This window comes from Danio rerio, chromosome 13, assembly GCF_052040795.2.
Source record: "Danio rerio strain M-AB ecotype USA chromosome 13, GRCz13ab, whole genome shotgun sequence".
Classification (NCBI taxonomy): domain Eukaryota; kingdom Metazoa; phylum Chordata; class Actinopteri; order Cypriniformes; family Danionidae; genus Danio; species Danio rerio.
Window position 1 is genome coordinate 37,173,872 of NC_141033.1, and position 23,893 is coordinate 37,197,764.

Consider the following 23,893-nt stretch of genomic DNA (forward strand, 5'->3'; position numbering starts at 1 on the left):
CCGGAGAGGACCTCTTTCTCGCACAATGGCAGCTCGTCAAAGCACATCTTGTAACTTTAGGCAAATGCGATCTGAATACAACGCCACCGGGCTCTGTAGAAACCCTTCGTCGTGTTTCTCACTCCACGCTTTGAGAGGGCGGAATACAGATGAGAGGAACCACTTGGCTTTTCACTGAGGAACGTGCATGAGACGGATCTGTGGTATTTACACTCAAACCCTCCCCACAGGGTTTGTTTCCACTCAATACCTTTTAATTGGCTCTAATTGTTGGAAGCTTCACCATCACACAGCGACGCCATGAAGAAAAAGCCCAGCGCACAATCAAGTGCCTCCCAGACTGCTTTTCCCTTTCTCCTCCTCTCCTCGATGTTGTTCCAGAGAAAATATGTCTGCCCTTGCCCCGCAACCTTTGAATATTTACATATGAAAATGAAGTTTGCTCTCCACATTTAGCACTTCATTAGCTCTCATGGTCTGGCTCTTTGAAAAGGTTACCCTCCGTTGTTGCGCGTGAATAGGCCTGGAATTACATTGATGTGTGTTTTAATGATGAGCTCAGCTCACACAAAGCCGTACGTTGGTCTGAAATGTAGCCATTCACTTGCAGATGTAGCTTTTTACATGTTAAACGACGATTGAAGGCCACCCTGAGCTTCTTGTGTTGAAGTGAGATGTATCAACTCATCTTTTCCAGATGACATGAGTTTTGATCTATTATATCACCTTTCAAGCGAAGGACGGACAGATAATTCCTTGGACTTCTGAGGTATTGAGTGGTTTTACCCAACAAACCTCTTGTGAATGTAAGGATGGCTGTAAGCTTGTTCTCTTGTTCTGCTTTCACTCGAGTTCCTTTCCATTAACCTCCTGAGTGACATGTGAAAAGCGTCTGGCGAGGTGCTTTTGTGAGTCACTGGTTCGATTACACTGGTCCTGTGCCCCAGTTAGGCCTGGGTTATTGGTTTGGTTGTTTGTGTTCAGCCTTGAGCTGCCAGCCCGCTGTGAGAGTCAAACAGCCTTGAGGACTTAAACAATCCAGGTATGGGAGAAAAGGTTATAAATGAAACGGCCAAGAAGCATTCACTGGGATGGTAAACATTGCAGGTGCCTCCACTCTGTCCAAACTCTGCTAAAGCTGTTCGGGGGAGTGTAGAGTTGCGTTTGACAGAGTTTCGCTAGACATCCTTGCTTTTTCAGGCTCGTGTCTTTGGAAACTGTGAGAGTTAAGTCAGGGGTAGTGTACATCTAGACCGCTGTTATTGCAGAATAAACACCGACGGAATGCACAGGACATGGAGCAGATGGGTCTTGAATCACCCTGAAGGGATTTATTTTGTTATAACAACTGGGTGGATGTACAGTTTCCTGTTTATGGCTACTTCGTGCATAACTGGCTCCAGAATAAAATATATAAATACTGGCACACTGAACATTAAGCATCCACAAAGTAAACAGTTGCTGTACACAGTAGAAAGTAGACAGACAGAGACCAGCCATTCCTCTTATTACACTCATTTTACTATAAGATATAATTATTGTGGGAAGAGTTATTGATTTATGATTAAACTGTTTTGAAATGCTAACTATTATGTTAGAATCAATGTACTTAGTATTTATTGAATGAACACAGCAACAATGTTACATTATTAGCTATAACAGCAATGCAAGATGGCACATGAGAGAGTGAAGGATATCTGTGTGACATAATTAATGACATAATTTATTTATTACGCCAAAAATTGAGTTGAGTTTTAATATTTTTTTAGTTCACCAGTTAATTAGCATAAGAGCATTCCATGCAGTTTTTATGAAAAAAAAAAAAAAAAAAAAACTAAACTCTTTATAAGCTTTTGTGTGGGCTTGTACTGTAAACATACTCAAAAATGTCTCTGTCAATGTTTTCAAAATTTTATATTTGATTTACCAAAGTCACACAAATGCCAATTTCACATAAGTCACATCCATAATGGAGAGATGTCACATCCATAACAGAGATCTTCCTTATAAATGTAAAAATATCAAATAAAATAAAATCAATCACTTTTGTTTCACAGAGAGCCAACTCTTATCCTTTTGATTAGCATCTTTTATTTTGTGCAGTTTAATTCACAGAATTTCTACAACAAAGTTTTTTGTATACTGTAAACTTGCAAACTTTTTTGGTTACATCCATAAAGCATGTTTATTTTCCTCACAAATATAACAAATAATAAATATAAAAATGTTTACAGGGTGATATTTTTTTGATCCCACAACTCTGTGGTTATTTGTTTTGAAAAATATAAACAGATGTTTCAATATAACGTCAATATATACATATAACATATACTTTCTATGTAAATTTATGTTGTGAGATTTTACTGCAAATGTCACATCCATAACGGTGGATTTGCCCATAAGCTCTTTTATGGCGTCGTCCTATTAATGTGCCTGTTGTCATGCTCAAATAGATCACCTATTGTAGTGTACTGAGAAACACATGCAGTGCCATTAAAATGTAGTGTTTGTAAAATGTGTGGTATGATTTGCTAATTTTTTTTTACTTTTACTTTATTTCAATGTTCAATGTTAAAACTGTGCTCACGAAGCTTTACCCAAAAGTAGGATTTCGCTGAAGTAAAATTTTTTGATCCACTTGGTTAAAAACTGAAACCAGAATATTTTTATAATTTTTATAATTTTTATTTTTATAAGAGGTTTAAAATGTATTAATTTGATCTTAAACCTCACCATTTCATGAGTGAGTGCATATTCTGTGCTTCTGAATGGCTGTATTTCTACCATGTTTTGTCTGGTGCAAACAGGCAAATTGCTTATCACTGCAAATCTCGTCATACAGCATGTGGTTAGGACACAGGGTTACAATGTAACCTGCTCACCTATTGTTCACGCTCGCAATGTTAATATTATTTGCTAATTAATACCCTCAAATGGAACATGTTACATTTCAGATTCTGCTACTGTGCACCGGAGGTCGCATTTTGGTCACGGACCCATGCTTTTAGAGCCTTTCTGGCTGAAGGAATCAAATATGCTGTTTTCCACCTAGGCAAACTGTGGTGCTGGAATATAATTGTCTAAACTGGCAATGAGCAGGTTAAAAGAACCAAAACAAAGACAGCGTTCCGTTACGGAAAACACATTTTCAAGGCAGAATATCTGACTTCACCATTGTTTTTCAGATAAACAATGTTCACTTGGCATGTTTCTTAAATATCTGCAAACATATTATGGCATTTTTATGCTTTAGAAGAGTCAAATACTTACAAACAGCACCTTTAATAATAATAATAATAATAATTAAAAATTTTGAACTCACAGGCTCTGTTGCTCTTGCACTTTGGTTGACGCAACATCAAACCCGCCTTTACATATTGCAGTGAAGTGAAGGGAATAGGTTTCGTAGCACATGCTTTCTGCATCTGGTGTGAAAGCTCCTTCACATTGAGCAATGGCAACAGCTGGGGGCAGACACTTCTGGGCAGTGTGGTGCAGCATTTTTTTTTCAACTCCTACTTTTGGCTGTTTTTTTCTTTAGTCTAAAATGTGTTAATAGTCAGCAGCCAAAAATGTGTTGCTTCCTATTTGACCATTTACACATTTACTTACCCACAAAATGTCCCCAACCTGTATGAGTTTCTATCTTGTTTAACATTCATTCTTTAATTTTCGGCTTAGTCTCTATTTCAGAGGTCGCCACTGTAGAATGAACTGCCAACTATTCCAGGCATATGTTTTACGCAGTGCATGCCCTTCCAGCTGCAACCCAGAACTGGGAAACACCCATATACACACACAAACACACACACACACACACACACTCACACTCATACACTACGGCTCATTTAGTTCATCCAATTTACCTAAAGCGTATGTCTTTGGACTGTGGGGGAAACCGGAGCACCCGGAGGAAACCCATGCCAACAGAGGGAGAGCATGCAAACTCAAAAACCGAAATGCCAACTGGCTCAGCCGGGACTCAAACCAGCAACCTTCTTGCTGTGAGGCGACAGTGTTAACTACCGAGCCACTTTGCCGCCCTTGTTTATGTTGGATTTTTTTATCAATTCCATGCGTTTTCAATAAAAAGGTCAGGAGAGGCTTTTCTTCAATTTCAAAAATATTAGTAATTTATTGGATACAAATGAATAATTTGATTCACAGAATTCTGTTTTCCTCAATGCAATGCAAGAGTTACATTCAGGAGGTGCACAACAACTTTTATTTCCTGATTTAAGCTTTTATACACAGCTGAAATTAACAGGTGGAGTTTAGTGGAATTTGTCACTTGTCAATCACTCCCCAGTCCTCCATTGGCCGCACCCATGCACACGTCCTCCTTTTCTACTAATTCTCTGCACAACGTCAAAAGCACAAGACTTCTTAACTGCAAATATTCTGTGTTCATTTTCAAGCCATCTCAGCTCACAGGAAGTTTTGCTGCAGAGCTCAAGTTAATTTGAGACGTGCAGGCCTTTGCATTTCTAGCAGCTTCATCTACTTCTGCAAAAGTGATAAGCCAGAAACAATTGAGAAGAAGTTTGGTTAATAAATATCACCTTAAGCAACACAAAATACAATTGTTTAATGAAAAGAAAAAGAAAATATGAGAAAATTGTATTCCTCTCCCCAACATTTAATGTAAAATAATCAATTTTGAATGGGGCACAACCCTTATAGTTACCATGCTCTTTTCCCCTGTGTCCTGTAAGCATATAATGTATATCATATCCTGAGAATTCCTTCATGATTACTGCTCTTTTGTTTTGGCCACTGTCTTTGACTTTATTGTTGGGTTTAGAGGGGATGAGGAAAGATGTTGATGTCCGCCTGACACGGCCGGTCATTATTTGCGCGGTGCAGTCGATTTATGCTGCCTAACAATGGACCCACAAGCCTCTCACAAGCTCTTGAGCGAATGGTTGGTGGAGGATCTAATTTTCTGCTTGTCTGAATATGAATATGACTTACATCTGCCCCCAACCCCTCCTCCCGTTCTCTATCTCCCTCGCTCACAAGTTTCCTCTACCATGCTTTGTGAGTTGCCCTGCACTGACTGTAAAGATACCACCCACACGACAAGACCATCAAACTTTCATTACGCCTAAGTGCAGTTAATTTCAATGGAAGCATATGAAGCAAAGAAAAGACGACAATTTATTGAAGCTAGACTTGAGTTTGCTCAGCCGCTGTGCAGAAAAGAATTTACTGAGAGTCCAATAGAATTTCTCAGGTAAATAAGGATAAATTACTCAAACATTTTATTTCATGGCATAGACTTAGGTGATATGTTTAAAGCCTATATCCTTCATTATTATAATAATAAAATAAATTGTAAAAGGGTTAGTTATCCCCAAAATGAGAATGTTATTTTTTACAGCAGTTTGTAGAACAATAAGAAATTAATTTACATTAAGAATACATTTATTTATATATATTATTTATACATATTTACATGTATTACAAAAAACTAAAACATTTATTTTAATGTGTGTGTTTTTTTTTAATAATTAATGAACATCTGTGTTGTTCATTCATCTTTTATTTTTTGTTAAGAGCTTTCTGTCTCTACACTAGAGAAAATATGTTATACTTACAGATCACGATTTTTTTCCAGAAAATACATTTCTAAAAGTGGAATTGACTTGAAAATTTTCACGGATGTTGGTAACAACCAAAGAAATCCATGTATGCAAAGAAAACAAATCAAATAACTTTTTCCAATTAAAATCGAAATAAAGTATTTAGATGAATGGCATTGTGTTTTCAGAACACTTATAAGTCAAGGAGGAAATAAAATATTAAGTTATATATATATATATATATATATATATATATATATATATATATATATATATATATATATATATATATTGCCCTTAATTATATTCCAGTGTATCTTGAATTAAGTTGTTCTTACCTTCATTTAACCATTCATTTTCCTCCGGCTTAGTCCCTTTATTCATCAGTGTTCACCACAGCGGAATGAACCGCCAACTTATCCAGCATATGTTTTACACAGCGGATGTCCTTCTAGTTGCAACCCAGTACTGGAAAATACTCATTCTCACACATACACTGTGGCCAATTTAGTTTATTTATTTTTCTCAGAAAACATATTTTTAAAGGAGCTGTTGACTTCTTGATTTGACTTCTTCTTGATTTTCCCTGGATGTAGGTAACAACCAAATAAATTTTTTATGCAAATAAAACAAATCAAATTAGTTTATATTTAAATGAAGTTATGTGTGATCAAATGAAATGGTGCAAAAGTATTGTAAAATGTTTTCAGGGAAAGAAAATCAAGTTGTAGAATGGTCCAGCCAGAATACAATTTAAAGATCAGATTTGATAGATGAGCCCCAGAGAACCATCAAGATTTTTACACTGTTGAAGTCAGTGAAAAACTCACATTTGATCAATTCATGTGACTTCAATATCTATATGAGTAATCCTTAACCTGGCCATCACTAAAAAAGGCTTTTATATAAAGTATTAAGTACATTTCAATAGTTCAGTCCTTTCTCCTTGTTTCATTTCATTGTTATACACATAACTCATTTTTCAGACGTTTTTTTTTTATGTTTATATTGTAAGGGTTTTTTTTTTTTTTTTTTACCAAAATCTGGTTCAATTCCATGTCAACAGCTCCTTCAGAAAGATTATTCCCAGGAAAAAAAAACATGACGTGTTTAATATTTATTTTTCTATATATATTTTTATTTCCTTTAGTGGAAGTGTTTTTGTTTGTTTGTTTGTTTGTTTGTTTGTTTGTTCGTTCTTATTTCTACCCATAACAAAGTTTCTACCCAAAACTCAGCTATAGAATAATGTTTTGTCCTGTATTTCACCTAAAAAAAAAACATTGCTGAGCACTAGTAGACATTTTTGTCACATGAACACAGCCTAATCAATGATAGCCAGTTCTGCACAGTTAGCACAGTTCTGTTCCAGTGTCAGTGACTGAGAGCAGAAGAGATACAGTCACACATTGATTTACATAAGTTATAGTAAAATAAAATATGAATAAACATGAGTAGATATGTTAACAAGACAGTGCAACTTTCTGAAAACTTCTCCAGTTATATAAATATCCATCCTGACTCTCAATCCCACATTCCACTTATTCAAATTTGGCTGCCTCAACTAAAATAAACTTGCAATGGTTGCTCAGAAATCTCTCAGATTTAGTTTTTCTGAAGATGAATGGAAGTATCATGAGTTTGGACGGACATGACAGTAAGTAAATGATGACAGAATCTTCATTTTAGCCCTTTAAACATCAGATTGCATCAGAAGCGTGAAATCTGTTCTACTGTAGGTAGACGATTCAGTTGTTTTCTCTCACATTTCTGGAGAAGCAGACTCAAGTGCCCATCTACCCTCCATGTCACATTTCACAGACTTTTTCCTGCTTGACAGCCTTTGGCTACTTTATTTGTTTCACGGCACGTCAGACTCTCTTCCCGAAAGACCGAACTCATACTGTTGTTGTCGGCTGAAAAGCTAAATTAGAGAGCTGGCGAATTTGCGCTGCATCTCCTGCCGTACGGGCCAGCAGTTGGAAGCAAGCGCCGGCATTGATTGAAATTCCAGCATCTTGTTTTTAGGTTTTTTATTTTTTCAAAGGCTGGTTGTTGTGTTTTGATCAGTGCTGCTTATTAGAAACCCAAAGTGGCAGGGCTAGCTCTCAGGCCTGACATTATTATAGGAAAGAGAGGGAGAGACAGCACATCAGGAGAAGCCAGAGTCTCAATTGAACTTCTAGCTTTATGTGAGTGGCAGCCCTAACTTTCTCATTTCAGTACCTGTCCATGCACTTAAAATGCTGTCCTCTGTTTAGGATAACTAAAAGTGTTAAACGTGTTTTAAAGGCAGGATCTGCACAGCAAGTCGTTTGCTTTATCAGATTTGTTTTTGTCTTGTTGATTGAATAAATAACCTTATGATGCATACAACAAAACTGGGAGGAAAAAAACTATTTATATTAATTAAATCTTAAAAGGCATCTATGATGAAAATCAACTTCATGTATACACATGTCCACAAAAAAAAAAAAAAAATTGCAAATAAACTGGGATTAAAATATCTGTTCCAACTCTCTGTTTAAAATGTTTTAAAACTGAGCCTGTTTGTAATAAAGACAGTAAAATCACCCCTTAATTCTTAACCGCTATAATCACCACGGTCGCACAGTGTCAGTGTACTGCAAACGGCATTTGCGTGTGACTCATCATGTCAGAAAGGCTTGAATAAACTCCACCACAAATACATGAAATTACTTGGTAATTTTGACTGAGCTGTATTTCAGCTTCCTCGGAGTCTGTCTCTGTCACTTTGCTGTTTACTTGATGTAGCACATGATCAAAAGCAGACGCATGTGGGAGCGGTGGGGGGTAAGAAGCAGCTCATTTGCATTTAAAGCCACAGGCTACAAAAACGGCTATAGTATACTCAGACACCATAATGGGCAGATTCTAGAGGCTATAATAAATTATCTGATGGATATTTTGAGCTGAAACTTTACAGACATATTTTGGAGACACCAAGTCTTATCTTATGTCTTGTGAAAGGGTTAAAATAGGTGCTCTTTAAGATATAATTTATATATGTTTGTTATACATTCACCTTATATCAAAACACTAAGATTAGTACAATTGTTAAAAGAAAAATTGTTACAGTATAAAGGCCATATGAAATGAACATGCTTTTGTTTGAGGAAAAAATACATTAACAACAATAAATGTTTTGTTTTATTGGAGAATATTTTATATAAAAGGCATTACGCTTATTTCATGACAACTTTAATTGTATAATGTGATATCATTTACATCTTTTTATAATAAATGGTTTCCCAGTTCTGGGTTGCGACTGGAAGAGCATCCACTGCGTAAAATATATGCTGGATAAGTTGGTGGTTGATTTTGCTGTGGCAACAATGAATAAAGGGACTAATAATGAATAAAGGGACTAAGTTGAAAAGAAAATTAATGAATAAATAAATGTCTAATGCATATACAATATGCATAATATCAGTGTATTTGTTGAATGCCTAAATATGAAGAGGAGATGCATAAAATGAAAATAAATAAACAATCTAAACAGTATATATTGCCCCTAATCATATTCCAGTGTATCTTGAATTAAGTTGTTCTTACCTTCATTCATTCATTAATTTTCCTTTGCCTTAGTCCCTTCAACATGGGGTCGCCACAGCAGAATGAACCACCAACTTATTCAGCATATGTTTTACACAGTGCATGCACTCCCAGCTGCAACCCTGTATTGCAGCTGTTCCAGTATTCCATACACACTCATTCACACACATACTCCGAAGCACCCAGAGGAAACTCACACAAACTCCACACAGAAATGTCAACTGAACCAGCGACTTTCTTCCTTGTGAGGCAACAGTGCTAACCACTGAGCCACCGTTCCACCCATTGTACTCATCTTAAACATCAAATTTTAGGAATAAACATAACATATTTCTATTTATTTTACTTTGATACAGTCTGCATTCTAAAAAGTTACATATAATTAAAGATGATATAAATTGAATATTTTGAAAATATTTTAGAAAATATAAATTATGATTAACTTTTTGCCATAGGAGTACACTCTAAAAATGCTGGATTATCAAATATTAACAGTCCCAATATTTTTTTTGTTATTAAATTATTATAATTTTAAGCCATCTGCTTGTCCATATTTAACCAAGTGTTGCAATAAGACAACCCACCATTTACAGCAGGGGTGTCCAGTTCTGTTCCTGCGATCTACCTTCCTGCAGAGTTCAGCTCCAACTCTGATCAAACACAACTAAACCTAAACCAAACTAAACCCGAAGAAGCGCTTGTTAATTAAAGACAGGTGTGTTTGATCAACTTTGCAGTAAGGTAGATCTCCAGGAGCAGAATTGAGTTAAGAACAATAAATAAATGAACAATCGAAAAATGAACAATCAAACATATAAAAACCAGCATACTGTTTCCACTCAGGTAAAAATATTTTGTTTTCAGATTTTTTTCTTTTCTTAAAAACAAGACCAAAATACTCATGACAAATATTTTGCAGCGTACATTTCTGCACCGCCTCTGCGCACACGTTTGTGACTCTTTGTTTACTCCAGCTCTCCATTTGTGCAGGAATATGTATAAATGGGCAAGCGAGGGACGGCAAGGAGACTTGCTTCCAGAAGTGGGCGGTAATGGAAACAGTGCTGCTGAATCGTATCGCACTCGGTTTCAATTTCTCCCTCTACGGTGCCGCCAGACAAGAATGAAATGAAATGATGGTGGCGGCGTTTGCTCGTGCTCTCCCTCACCTTGCCTCATCCACGCTGCTCTATTTCACCAATGAAAGGAGCCTTTTTTCCCCCAAGTTCGAAACACAAATCCATCACTTGCAGCTTTGCGCCGTTAAATCAGTGCGGCCACAAGGGAGAGCGAAGCGTCTGGGCAGCTTTTCTTCTGAAAGGTTGCATTAAAGCCATCGTCTGGAGTTGTTGAAACGTTAACACCGTAACCCCAAGAATTGTCTCTCAGACCGAAAAAGCTTGTGATGAAATAAGCATGAAAGCTTGTGGCATCACAGTGAAAATAGAGGCCGTGATGTTGAAGCGCCAGTGATTGTACGCTTGTGTTCAGCTGATGTTTGTTAGTATTTTTTGAGATCTTCATGACGGTAAATATGGTTTTTTTGCAGACAAACGCTGTCGTTCGTGAGTTGCATCAGCCGTGCGTGTATGTGCCGCTGGAAGGAGATTTTTTTTCCATGCTGGGGTGTTTAGAGTAGAGAATGTTATTGTGGGAGTTTGAATTAGTTTGAGAATGATAAAGACTCAAGGCGCTTTCTAATTAATTTTCTATGCTTCCCCTTTCATTTGTTTTGTTCCTCTTGAAGGCGAGAGGCCATATTTTTTCATGTTTAAATATTATACATGGGTCTCATAGTGAAGAATTCAAAGATGTGGTGTAATCTCTTATTGAAGTTGATGTCTTGGGGGTGTTGTGGTGTAATGGTTAATGATACAGACTGGAGGTGTAAGCCCAAAATAGTGACTTGTGAGTGCTTAAAATTGATACAGCAATTGCATTTTATTCCCTTGTATGACTGATATAAGGGCAACACGGTGGCTCAGTGGTTAGCATTGTCACCTCACTTGTTGGTTGCTGGGTCAGTTGGCATTTTTTTGTGGAGTTTGCATGCTTGCCCCATTCAGGTTTCCAGCTGGGTGCTCTAGTTTCCCCTACAGCCCAAAGACATGCACTATAGGTTAATTGAAAAACTAAATTGGTTGTAGTGTTTGTGTGTGCATGTGAGAGTGTATGGGTGTTTCCAAGTGCTGGGTTGCTGCTGGAATGGCATCCGCTGTGTAAAACATATGCTGGATAAGTTGGCGGTCCATTCTGCTGTGGCAACCCCCGAAGAATAAAGGGACTAAGCCAAAGAAGAATGAATGATTAATATGTGGTGACTATCATGCATTTTTAACTATTGTTTAAAAAAAGACATCCTGTAAAATGTCATTGTCCTCATATTTAAAACAAGAGACCTCTTTTCAGTTGAAAACAAAGGAAGAATTTTTAAAGACAGCTGTAAATTGAAAGAAAACTATACTATAGTTGGGGGGGAAAATACTATGGAAGTCAATGGTTACCAGTTTTCAGCATTCTTCAAAATATCACCTTTCAACATAAGAAACAAAATCCAAAGCAGAATTGAAATAAGTGGATGGGGAAAAATGATAACAGAATTAGTGATTTAACAATCCCTTTAAAATAATATATATAAAGATAACATTTTAACACTGTATTTTGATGGTCCATTTGGGTATTAGCAGACTGTCTGCTTAATATCTGTTGATAATGCTCCTTCAACAGACATTTAACCGACCATAAAAACTTTGCTAGTACATGTCAACTAACACTAACCCTAACCCCAATTGCATGTAGATGCAATGTAACTAATTGTAACTAATTTCCTGGTTAATTTAACAAACGGAACATCAAAATAAAGTGTGACCCATTTTGCCCGTTAGTCAAAAGTTATTTATCAATTCAATTACAATAATGTGTATTATATATATATATATATATATATATATATATATATATATATATATATATATATATATATATATATATATATATTGTAATTATATATAGTATACTATAATATGAACTTATTGAGAATTTTTTTTATTTTTACATTAATATCTAAGTCAAAGTTAGCTTTATTGTCAATTCAACCACATGCACAGGACACACAAAGAATTGAAACTGCATTGCTCTCAGACCCTAAGTAGACCCATATAATATTAATACAAAAAATTTAATTAAAAAAAGAAATGACAATAAATACAGTTACATATAATATAATATAATATAATATAATATAATATAATATAATATAATATAATATAATATAATATAATATAATATAATATAATATGTTTATATCTGTATATGACATATCTATATAAAGTTTGACTGATTGACAATGTAACATTATTTCACTCATATTTTGATTTCATTTCCACAAAAGATATTTGAAACTTTTTGACATGCTATCTGAATTTAATATGCTTTCTATGTATATAAGATTTCTTTTGTAAATTTAATTTGACTTTCTGACTCTTAAAGTGAACGTCTCATCTTTGACCCGTGAATGTGAAATGTGAATTTTTAAAGAATCTTTCTTATCTAAATAAAATAATAAATCGTGTTTTGGAGGATGAAAGAATGTGTCTGCTCTTCCTGGAAAGGATAATGAGGAATCCAGCCTGTGCTGCTCATATAAATGCAATAAAATCAAAAGAAAAAAAAGACATGGAACTTAATACATTATTATTTTTAATGTATGTAGTTGTTTTTTGTTTGTTTGTTTATTTAGAAGCTGATAAAAATGTCACCGCAACCAAGGAGAACACCAGCAGCAGCACTAAAGGTAAAAACAAAGATTTGTAATATTTCTTATCTTCTTTTTTTGTGTGAATTTCAGAGAGGAAATATGAGAAGGAAAAAGGATTAGAAATGTTACAAGATTCGAGATTCAGGCCTTAAAGTTTATGCAGATTTAATTTTTGGTCATGATTTAAATTAATGGTATTTATTTAATTATTTTAATAAATGCAGATAATCATATGTTACATTTCCATTAATACTGTATTTCTGTTATTATTTCATCCATATTGATATTAATAAATGTATTTGAAACATTAAAGCAGACAGTTTACTTACATTTACTATAATTCAATTTAGTTTTTATAAAATCAGAATTGTACTGTAAATGTAAATAGTATTTTAAGTGTATAATGTTTATTTAATTGTATACATTAATACAGATCTGTATATGTTAAATTGTCATTAATATTGTGTATCTGTAATTATTTCATCCATATTGACATTTTATTTTCAATACATTTATTTGAAACATTAAAGCACTTAAGTTGGTCAGGGTTCATTTTGATGGTCCGGTTGTTGAATTTAAGTTACATTGCATCTACGTTCTCACTAGATTATAAGTAGACTGTTAAGTTGGGGTTTGGGTTAGTGTAAGTTGACATGCCCTTGCAAAGTTTCTTATTGTTTGTTAAATGTCTGTTGAAGGAGCTGTATCAACAAATATTAAGCAGACAGTCTCTAATACTCAAATGAACCATCAAAATAAAGTGTTACTCTAAATCCTAATAGTAATTTAAATTTAGAATATTTATTTAATTATTTTTTATAAATACAGATCAACTTATGTTAGATTGTCATTAATATTATATATCTGTTTATATTTCATCCATATTGAGATTTTATTTTTAGAAAATGTATTTGAAACATTAAAGCAGACATTGTATTTTAAATTAATAAAATGTAATTATTTTAATAAATACATATAAGCATATGTTAAATTTCTATTAATACTGTATATCTTATTATTTCATCCATATTGACATTTTATTTTCAATAAATTTATTTGAAACATTGAAGCAGACACTTTACTTATATTTACTATCATTTAATTCAGTTTATATAAAGTCACATTTGTACTGTAAATCTTAATTGTATTTTAAATTGATCATATTTATTTAATTATTTTAATAAATGCAGTTCAGCATATGTTAAAATTCCATCAATATTGTGTACCTGTTATTATTTCATCCATATTGATATTTTATTTCCAATTCTTTTTAAAACATTGAAGCAGATGCTTTACTTACATTTACTATTATTTAATTTAGTTTATATAGCATTACATTTATATTTTTTAATAGTATTAAAAATGTAATGTTTATTAAATTATTTTATTATATATAGATTAGCCTATGCTAAATTGCCATCAATATTGTATCTGTTATTATTTCATCCATAATAACATTTTATTTTAAAAATTTTCGAAACATTGAGGCAGCCACTTTACTTATGTTTACTTTAATTCAGTTTTTATAAAATCACATTTGTAAATGTTTTTCGATGTAAAATCTCTTTGACCGTTATATAATAAAAGTTGAGAGAATATAAAATACATGAACGCAATCTGAACTCGCATCACACAATAATGTATGAACACATCCATCAGCGACTATAGGTCATGACTCTGATTCAAATGCATGCTTTAATATTCACTCAGAAGAAAGAAAAAGCTCCTGTGGAGATATTTTTACATTATAATTTCAGGCTGTGGACCTTTTTGGCACTTTTCGAACAGCTGAGAGACACATACTGTAAAGAAACAGGATCGTAAATGTTGCATTTGCTCAAGTAAACCCAAATGTGTGCTTAATTATTCATCCAGAAGACAGAAGGGTGCGTTTGGATGTGTTTTTAGATGATGCACAGGTGTATCTCCTCGTCCTCTTGCTCTTCGCTGAAGCCTCCGTTGCCTTAGGCATCGCCTTTAGCATCCGCCACATTTATTTCAACTAAGAGAAGTGCAGTAGCCAATGAGATGTTACCCAGTGGCTTCTAACTTTTAATTCATCTGCTCAGCTGTGATCTTGAGACATGCTTTCACTTCTCTCTGACTTCTTTCCTCGTGTTTCCTTGTTGTATCTTGTTTTCTTAATGTCTAGATGAAGTGAATGCCCAGGACAAGAGCTCTAAGGAGCCCGACTCCGCTCCAACTGACAGCAGACCAAATTCTGAAGGTAAAAGCATTCAATCAATGAGCATGTTTACATCTGCGCCAATACTCTGATAACTCCCAGAAATCAGCCTATTGAAGTAACCTTTACATGCAAACCAATAACCTGGCAATGCAAGTAAAATACATTTACAAGACCCTATTAATGTATCAGTTTGTTTCCTCTGAGTGTCATTAAAGTGTAAAAATTAGCATAAACTAAATGCAATCTGTGGCGAGGGGGCGTGGTCGAGAGCCGTGGGAACGGAATCCAACGGAAGGAGCTCTGGACTATTCACCTTATTCTTATTCGCAGCCAGTTGAATATTTTTTGCTCGAGACTTCCGGTCTCATTCACTTCCATTCATTTTGAGACGTTAAAAACTGCTCTTTTCGCTGTTTGATGTTGTAAACTGATATTTTCTTATTGTATTATTCTACTTAGTCTGTATAGTAATGCAAACATTTGTTTGTAGCGCAAGTAGTTTGACCATTTTCTGCCGTTTATTATTCCTAGTTATTTCTCCCATAGGCGACTGAATCAGAAGTTCTAAAACAATTGTAAAAACAGGCGCACTTCCGCATTTTAGAATAAGCTCAATAAGAGGAGGAACGATGGCAGAGGAAGCCGAGAGAGGACCGGGCCCGGACATATTGATTTACTTTTGCTTTCAGTTTGACCGTTTGTTTTGGTTTAGGAGACTGCCGTCTCTGTTGTTAATAAATGTTTTAAAACTGCGTCGGTTCTCCGCCTCCTTCTTCCCGGCGGCCAAAGGGCCATAAACTTCATTACACAATCATACTCTTAAAACAAAACTAACTAACAAAAATAACACATATAGATCGCATGAACAACAATCAGCAGCAGTTACATATACAATAAAAAATAAATATATATATATATAAAAAAAAAAAGATACACAAAACTAAGTAATTGAGGATCTTATAATAACAAATGGACTTGAGATTGTAATAATACCCTAACTGGGTAATTCATTATTATTTATGTTGATATGTTGATTGATGTGTTAAGTAAGTCATAAAAAAATGATGTTTATGCAGCATTCTGATTGTAACATTGTCACTACATGAGATAAAAAAAGATAATTCTCTGAAAGAATTCATCATAGCACATTAATTTCCAAATTATCAATTAATTTGAAATTATCTGTAAGTTTTTTAAACAACACACCTTCCAACCAATTAAACAAACTCTGTTATAAACTATTTTATTGCAGTTTTGAACCAGTCAAAATCAAGAATTTCAACAGACGATAGCAAATTTTCTTGAATGATTTGTGTTTACTTTTATCATGACCAGATTAAAGTCTGCTTACTGTTCATGTTAGATACTTAATCTTCAAGAAATGTCTTAGCCTCTCATTCAACAGCCTGCTCTCAACTTTTTTTACACCCGTACTTTACCCACAATTCCTTCTTCCTTCCTGCTTCATTCACTTTTTCTTTTCTAATCTGGAACTGCGGAGTGACCCTGATTTTTCCGAGTAAACGTGTTGGCATGCCTCCTTAAATTGAGTTTGATGAATTACCTGCATGCCCACCTCACGGACATTAATAAATCAAACACAAAGCGTGTGTGATCGGAGCGCAGAGATGACGCAGTGCGAGAAAGCTGATAAATCATGTGTGATAAGAGTTTTGCTGTGCTGTCATTTCAGGAACCCTGGGGTCAGCTTGCCTCTTAGGGGCCGCACATACAAACTCCCAGCATGCCATTTATATTCACTAGTTTTACGTCTGACTGGAAAATATTTAGTACACTATCTTTATGTGTATCTATGCAAACAGTAATGTGTATGTATTGATATTGTTTGTATATATTTTTGTCAAAAACATTTATTCCATATAATTTTAACAGAAATCAAATGCTGATGGATGGATGGATGGATGGATGGATGGATGGATGGATGGATGGATGGATGGATGGATGGATGGATGGATGGATGGATGGATTGGTGGGTGGGTGGGTGGCTGGAATGATGCCCAACTCATGTATGTTAATAAATTAAACACACAGTATTTGGATGGATGGATGGATGGATGGATGGATGGATGGATGGATGGATGGATGGATGGATGGGTGGGTGGGATTGTGGGTGGGTGGCTGGAATGATGCCCAACTCATGTATGTTAATAAATCAAACACAAAGCATTTGATTGGATGGATGGATGGATGGATGGATGGATGGATGGATGGATGGATGGATGGATAGATAGATAGATAGATAGATAGATAGATAGATAGATAGATAGATAGAGAGAGAGAGAGAGAGAGAGATAGATACAGAGAGAGAGAGATAGAGAGAGAGAGATAGAGAGAGATGATAACAGTTGGTTTGATTGATTGATTGATTGATTGATTGATTGATTGATTGATTGATTGATTGATTGATTGATTGATTGATTGATTGATTGATTGATTATTCTGGATCATTAGTGATTTTCCTAACATCTATATTTCATTCTGCTTATGTGTTTGCTTTTTATTAAGATGGCCAAGGCAAGAAGAGCGCACAGGAATGAGACGACAATCAGCCTCACAGGAATGAGTGCCGGCAAACTGTGTGAAGGCAAACATCACACCAATTTTGTCCCACGCCAGGGAGTCGCCCACAAACACTGGGAAAAAAAAAAGAGTTGACCCCCACCTCATTCACCATCTTTCCTTCTATTCAACCTGTATTTCCTTTCCTCTTCCTCATCCTGATAATAAATCAAAAAAAAATCTAAATGTATAGCTATATGAAAATAAAGGAACAAATGAGAGATTTGAACATATCAGAGAGAGTGCAGGGATTGTGGAGCTGGAGGAGGCCGCTATACCTCACTGACATGCTGCTTGATCCATACTTATTCTCATTTTATATTTGATGTTTTTTTTTTTTTAATATGGCATCTTGGTGCTGGATTTGAATTAGGCAGATCGGTCAGAATGCTTCCTAAAATTATTAGTTAACCTTTGATTTGTTGTCAGTGCATAGCCAAGGCTGGATTTTCCACTAGTAGTGCACGACGATTCAAACCAAATGCGATCTGTTTCCACCAATTAGTCTTTCTTTCAGGTGAAAAAAAGCAAACACTAAAATGGCTGTAAATGTCCGTTTCTGAGTGAGTGCGTGTGCGTATATATCGACGATGTCACTTTAAAGATTTTCTGGCTTTGCGTGTGAGCTTCAGAACCAAGTAGGGTCAAACGAGGAGAAACGTGGCTTGATTGCTATCTGCTATGGAGTGGTGACATTCCTCCCTCCTGCACGCTTTTTTTTAAGAGGTGTCTGTTCGCTCTTCTGCTTTGAAACGACACATCACGCTCACAGAGCCGCCCTTTAATCTCTCAAATGAGCAATGATCATGTTTTATCTTCAAAGCTGCTCTGAATGCCTGTTGAAAAAAAGGAAAAAGCCTCTGTTGTGTCAGACTGACGTGGCCGTTTTTTGACGAGTGCGCTAACGAATTAATTCCCTCCCTCCAACGTGTTTAGATGCATGCCAGCATTGTTTCAAATCTTTTATTTACAGTCCCTCTCTCTCTCTCTTAGTCGTTTCACGAGCAGTTCTCAATATTTTGACCAGATTGTCTCTGCATCTCTAAAAATCTGCCTTATTTCATGAGATACGTAGTAAATAATTAAAACGGTGATGGAAAATTTAAAAGGCCAATTGTAAGCGTGTGGCTTTGAATGAATTAATGCTACTTAAGATGATGATTGATGCATTTCTTTCTTTAAACAACGATAACAATGACAAAAAAAATCTATATGTTTTACGTCTTTTCCTTTGGGTTCTAATTTGGTTGGTTAGTTTTTCTTGCATATGATTTTTTAGGTTGTTGATGATTAAACAGTGTATTCAAGAAGTTGATTTCCTCCTTTAAGTGGTGCCATACTGTATATCAGATGAATTTCTGCCTTCATCCTTTGATGTTTGCTTTGCTATAAAACAACTATGAATAAAGGTATAAAGTTGTTTCCCTGGGAATTGAAGTCTGTGAGTTTTATGGTTGTGTGCTATAATTAATCTATCAATATTGTTTTGTTTGATAGCTTACAGCATTACATGTAGTTGTACAGTGAAGAAGTGACAACTACACTCAACACCAATAAGGTACATGTGGAGCTAGTGTTTCTTCCCATACTGATAAACTTCCAGTGAACGGTTAATGTGACTTTTTTCCATTTCATATGGTTCCTTTTACAGCATCAATGTTCATTCATTCATTCATTCATTCATTCATTCATTCATTCATTTTCTTGTCGGCTTAGTCCCTTTATTAATCTGGGGTCGCCACAGCGGAATGAACCGCTAGCATCAATGTTGTAATGTAATTAAAATATAATCAGTTAAATAGACTTTGGCATTCATTTAGTTGCTCAAGCGTAAAACTAAATGAAAAGCCATTTACATGCACACACTTGTCAGAATTAGTGGGCTAGCGAAGAAGCTCCATTGAATATACTGAGGCAAAATAAATTGTTAAAAAAAAAATTATTCATAGCAGTGCTTCATATACATTCTGAGACCCACTTTATATCGAATATCAGTCAGGCAGTGGAGATTGCTGATTTTTAAAGAAAACAGACTTCAAACGTGCCGGTTTTGTAACTGAATACAGTTTACCGGAACCGCTTGACCTAGTTAACCGACAAATTAAAAGTACTTCAGCATACTTCCGCATATACCCTTTTAAACATCATGAAAATGCTATATAGCCTTAATAAATAAACGTCATATGACAAGATCATATCTTTATATTTACTGCACTGTAAAATAACACATCTGTAAATTATCTGTTTTCCGTATTTTTTTTATTCATGTTTTTATTTTTCCCATTTATTTATGCTTTTGAATAGCATTATGGGGCCTTGATATTTCTTCCAACAACTTTTAATCTTGAACAATTTGAAAAAGTGACCTCTGTTAATATTTTAATAGTTTGAAGTGACATATTGTCTGTGTTGGTGTTGTTAATAGCAGTACAAAACTTAGTAATGAACTGGCAGAACTTTTTCAGTTATCTTACTGACTTAATTCCCTATATATGATTTCTTATGTATTATTTCAAACTACTAAAATATCAATAAAATTTACTTTTTTAAACCATAGAATTGAATTTTCGACAATTGACAACCGTAAATAAACAAAAAACTCTTGTGAATCACACAATACAAAAACAAAACTATTAATTAACAGATTTATTTAATTATTTATTTTGGTCTTGTCTGCATGTTCTGAGGTGTAATTCATTACATGTAAAAATATTATCAATATTAGTAGGTGTTGTTCCTTTTACTTTATTATTACTATTTTTTAATACAATGTCCAAATGTTGCCTTAAATTGTCGGTTTTGGATGGAAACAGCTGCTGTTACTTTGTTTGGCATTGAAATGGTGTACCTTATAATATTTACAGCTGCTAACTGTAGTAAAAATGTTGCCTCTTTTAAATCTTTAATTCAGTGTCATTGGTAAGTCACTCAAAAAAAACAATTGCATCATTAAAATTGTATTTTAATTATTTTTTAATTACTTTGTCTAAAATGTAACTTAGCCACAGCCATATCACCCTGCAGCTCAAGAGCCTGGTCAATACCTGGATGGGAGACCACATGGGAAAATAAGGTTTTGCTGGGGTCTGTCAGTCCTAATGCCCCAGTATAGTGAAGGGGACACTGTACTGTCAGTGAGCACCATCTTTCGGATGAGACTTTAAACCGATGTGCTGACTCTCTGTGGTCATTAAAAATCCTATGGCACTTCTCGAAAAGAGTAGGGGTGTAACTCCCATGTCCTGGTTAAATTCCTTACCCATCATAGCCTACCGATCATCCCCATCTATAGAATTGGCTGTGTCACTGTCTCTCCACTCCACCAATAGCTAGACTGTGGTGACACAAAGCCTGACAAATCTAATTTTCGATGTGACTCCAGTGGGACACTATTGTAAGTTGATTTTAAATGAACATTTCTCTCTTAAATCTGATGCCTGATTAATTAAGCTGATGTTACAGCATTGATTGCTCTTATCTTTACAGTACAAAGAGGATAATCAATACACATTTACCTCATCAATACATTGAGCAGAAGAGGACTGACCTCTAGAGTAAAACTCCACAGATGAAGCCTGATGCACAAGGTTTGCAGTAATTGCTTTGCTGATATCTTGCTGTTATTGTGGATTATTACAAAAAGTAAATAATGTATGCCACTACACACTTCTCAGTAAGAGAACACTGATTTCCCATGATGTAGATGGATATAGAAAGCTATGGGATTTTATTTTAACGTTCACTTAGAGATTTTAAGATATAAAATCAGAGATTATAAACCCCAAAATTATACTTCGCTTACATTACTGGTATGCAAATGTTGCCTGTTTTTTCTGACAACAGTGTAATACTACAGTGTAATCCATGATCTATACAAGTTATTTACCTTTAATTATATAGAATAAACATGTTGCTTTCATACTGATAAATTAACTTTACTTTAAAAAGTGAGTTGAACCCATTACTTTAAAAATATAGAGTGAATGGACTACGCTCACTGGCCAATTAATTAGGTACTCCTTACTAGTACCGGATTGAACCCCCATTTGCCTTCAGAACTGCCTTAATCCTTCGTGGCATAGATTCAACAAGGTACTGGAAATATTCCTCAGAGATTTTGGTCCATATTGACATGATGGCATCACGCAGTTGCTGCAGATTTGTTGGCTGCACATCCATAATGTGAATCTCCCATTCACATCCCTAAAGTGCTCTATTGGATTGAATCTGGTGACTGTTGGAAGGCCATATGAGTACAGTAAACTCATTCTCATGTTCAAGAAACCAGTCTGAGATTTGCGCATTATGACTTGGCGTGTTATTCTGCTGGAAGTAGCCATCAGAAGATGGGTACACTGTGGTCACACTGTAAAAAAAAATCTAACTTACAAATTGTTAAGCCGGTTACAAATTGTAAGTTAGGTTGACATTTTTTAAGCTCAGAGTTGAAGTTACTCATAAAAATTATTTATCTGTCGAAATTATTAGTTTAATAGTATTTAAAAAAAATTGTTGAGGAGACTTTGAATTTTGATTTCTTAATTTCTTCAAATAATAAAAAGTTGAGTTAACTTAAAATTATAAAGCAAAGAAATTTTGAGTTTATTAAGCCTCAGTGGTTGAAGTTTTGCCAAATCATTCTGTTAAGTAAAGCGAGTAAACTAATTGCCTTAAAAGCAACAAGATAATTTAACAAAAATAATGTAAGTAAACCTATTGCAGCTTGGAACTGTTAAGCTGGCTTATTTTTTATAATTGTACTACTAAAAATAAAAAGTAAACTTTTTTAAAAATACATTTTTTTATTAAAGTCATTATTTTTTACAGTGTCAGAATATTTTAGCATGTTTAGCAACGATATTACATATCTGGTGCTTCATTAAATCTGTAAAATCTGCAATGGAGAAAACAATGGAGTCTGGAAGAGCAGATTAATTTTAGTCACTGTCATTTTGCTATTTACAAAAAGCTGGAAAAAAAACAAATAATATAAATGTGTATTGGAAAAAGTTGTTTATTTTTATTTTTATTTATTTTTATAGTTTTATCTTTTTTATTTGATTCAATTTGCAGAAGAATAAAAATTAAGTCAGATAAACAGTTCCAAATTACAATGGATTTACTTACATTATGTTTGTAAATTCATCTTGTTTCTTTTAAGACAAGTGGTTTACTCGCTTTAAATAACTAATTACTTTTTACAGTGTGCAATGTACAGTATACACAAAGTGCTTACAAAATCTTTAAAATGATAATTATTATAATTCAATTGTAACTGTCTTTTTTCTGCAAAAAAAAAAATTTTTTTTGATTAAAATGCTTCAATGCCACACGACTAGATCAATTTACATACTTTCGGCTTGCACATAGAAGTTGGCCATTTGTTAAGAGTTACAATTGTTACTGGTAGTATTACAATTTCTCCCAGAAGTGCAATTCTGACTATGCTTTCCAACTATTGTGACCAAGTATAAAACCTCATTTAACCAACATAATATCAAAGGAGGTTTGATGTTTTTTGTTTAGAAAGATCTAAGGAGTTAAATGTATATTCTCAAATTGCAAGAAATTTGGTGGTTAAATTCTACACTAACAACACAGTTGTTTTAGAAACTTTAGTCTAATAAGGAAAATAAGGCTATTCTGTTTGTTTGACTGCTAGAAGCCTGAAGTTTACTTTAGCCTTTAAACATGGTGGATTTAAGCATGCAAAACAAAACAATAGAGGAGTCCATATGAAATAAATCCCTGAATATCTCTAGTTTGTGAGAAAGCAATCAAAAGATGCATGCGCAAGAGGGCAACTGTATACCCAAGCTACAGCATAAATATGCCAAATCTAGTGCCGTAGATGCTGTTGGATATGCAATTACAAATTCATAGATAAAATGGGCCAGAGCAGTGGCTTCCCAGCACGATTCATTATTTTACACCCTGGTTCCCTGCTGCTACCTCTAACACACTATATATTTCCATAACAAATTCCCCATCAAGGTAGGACGAATAAAAGAAGCCTGGCAGCCCAGCAGGACATTTGCACAGGCCCCTTCTGCACCGCGTGCAATGAGGAACAGAGCAGGACATCCTGATATGTTTCAACAATGCAGCGAGAAGATGAACAGAAAAGAAGCGAAGGAAAAAAATGCTGCTCACATGGGTCTCCTGGGCTGCTACATAATGCATCGCCTCTGATTCCATGCAGCATTT

At 34.7% G+C, this 23,893-nt stretch overlaps 1 protein-coding gene across 4 annotated transcripts in view; it reads left to right on the forward strand.

Moving 5' to 3' along the window:
• macrod2 (mono-ADP ribosylhydrolase 2) overlaps window positions 1–19,118 on the forward strand; it is an 862,504-nt gene extending 843,386 nt beyond the window's left edge. For 3 of the 4 annotated variants that reach the window (XM_087277688.1, XM_087277690.1, XM_087277689.1), the window contains 3 exons: window positions 12,901–12,954; window positions 15,071–15,145; window positions 17,633–19,118. In XM_087277688.1, the coding sequence (XP_087133814.1) occupies window positions 12,901–12,954; window positions 15,071–15,145; window positions 17,633–17,664 (161 nt within the window). In that variant the 3' untranslated portion in view covers window positions 17,665–19,118. 4 annotated transcript variants of the gene reach the window in all.
• The last annotated feature ends 4,775 nt before the right edge of the window (window positions 19,119–23,893 follow it).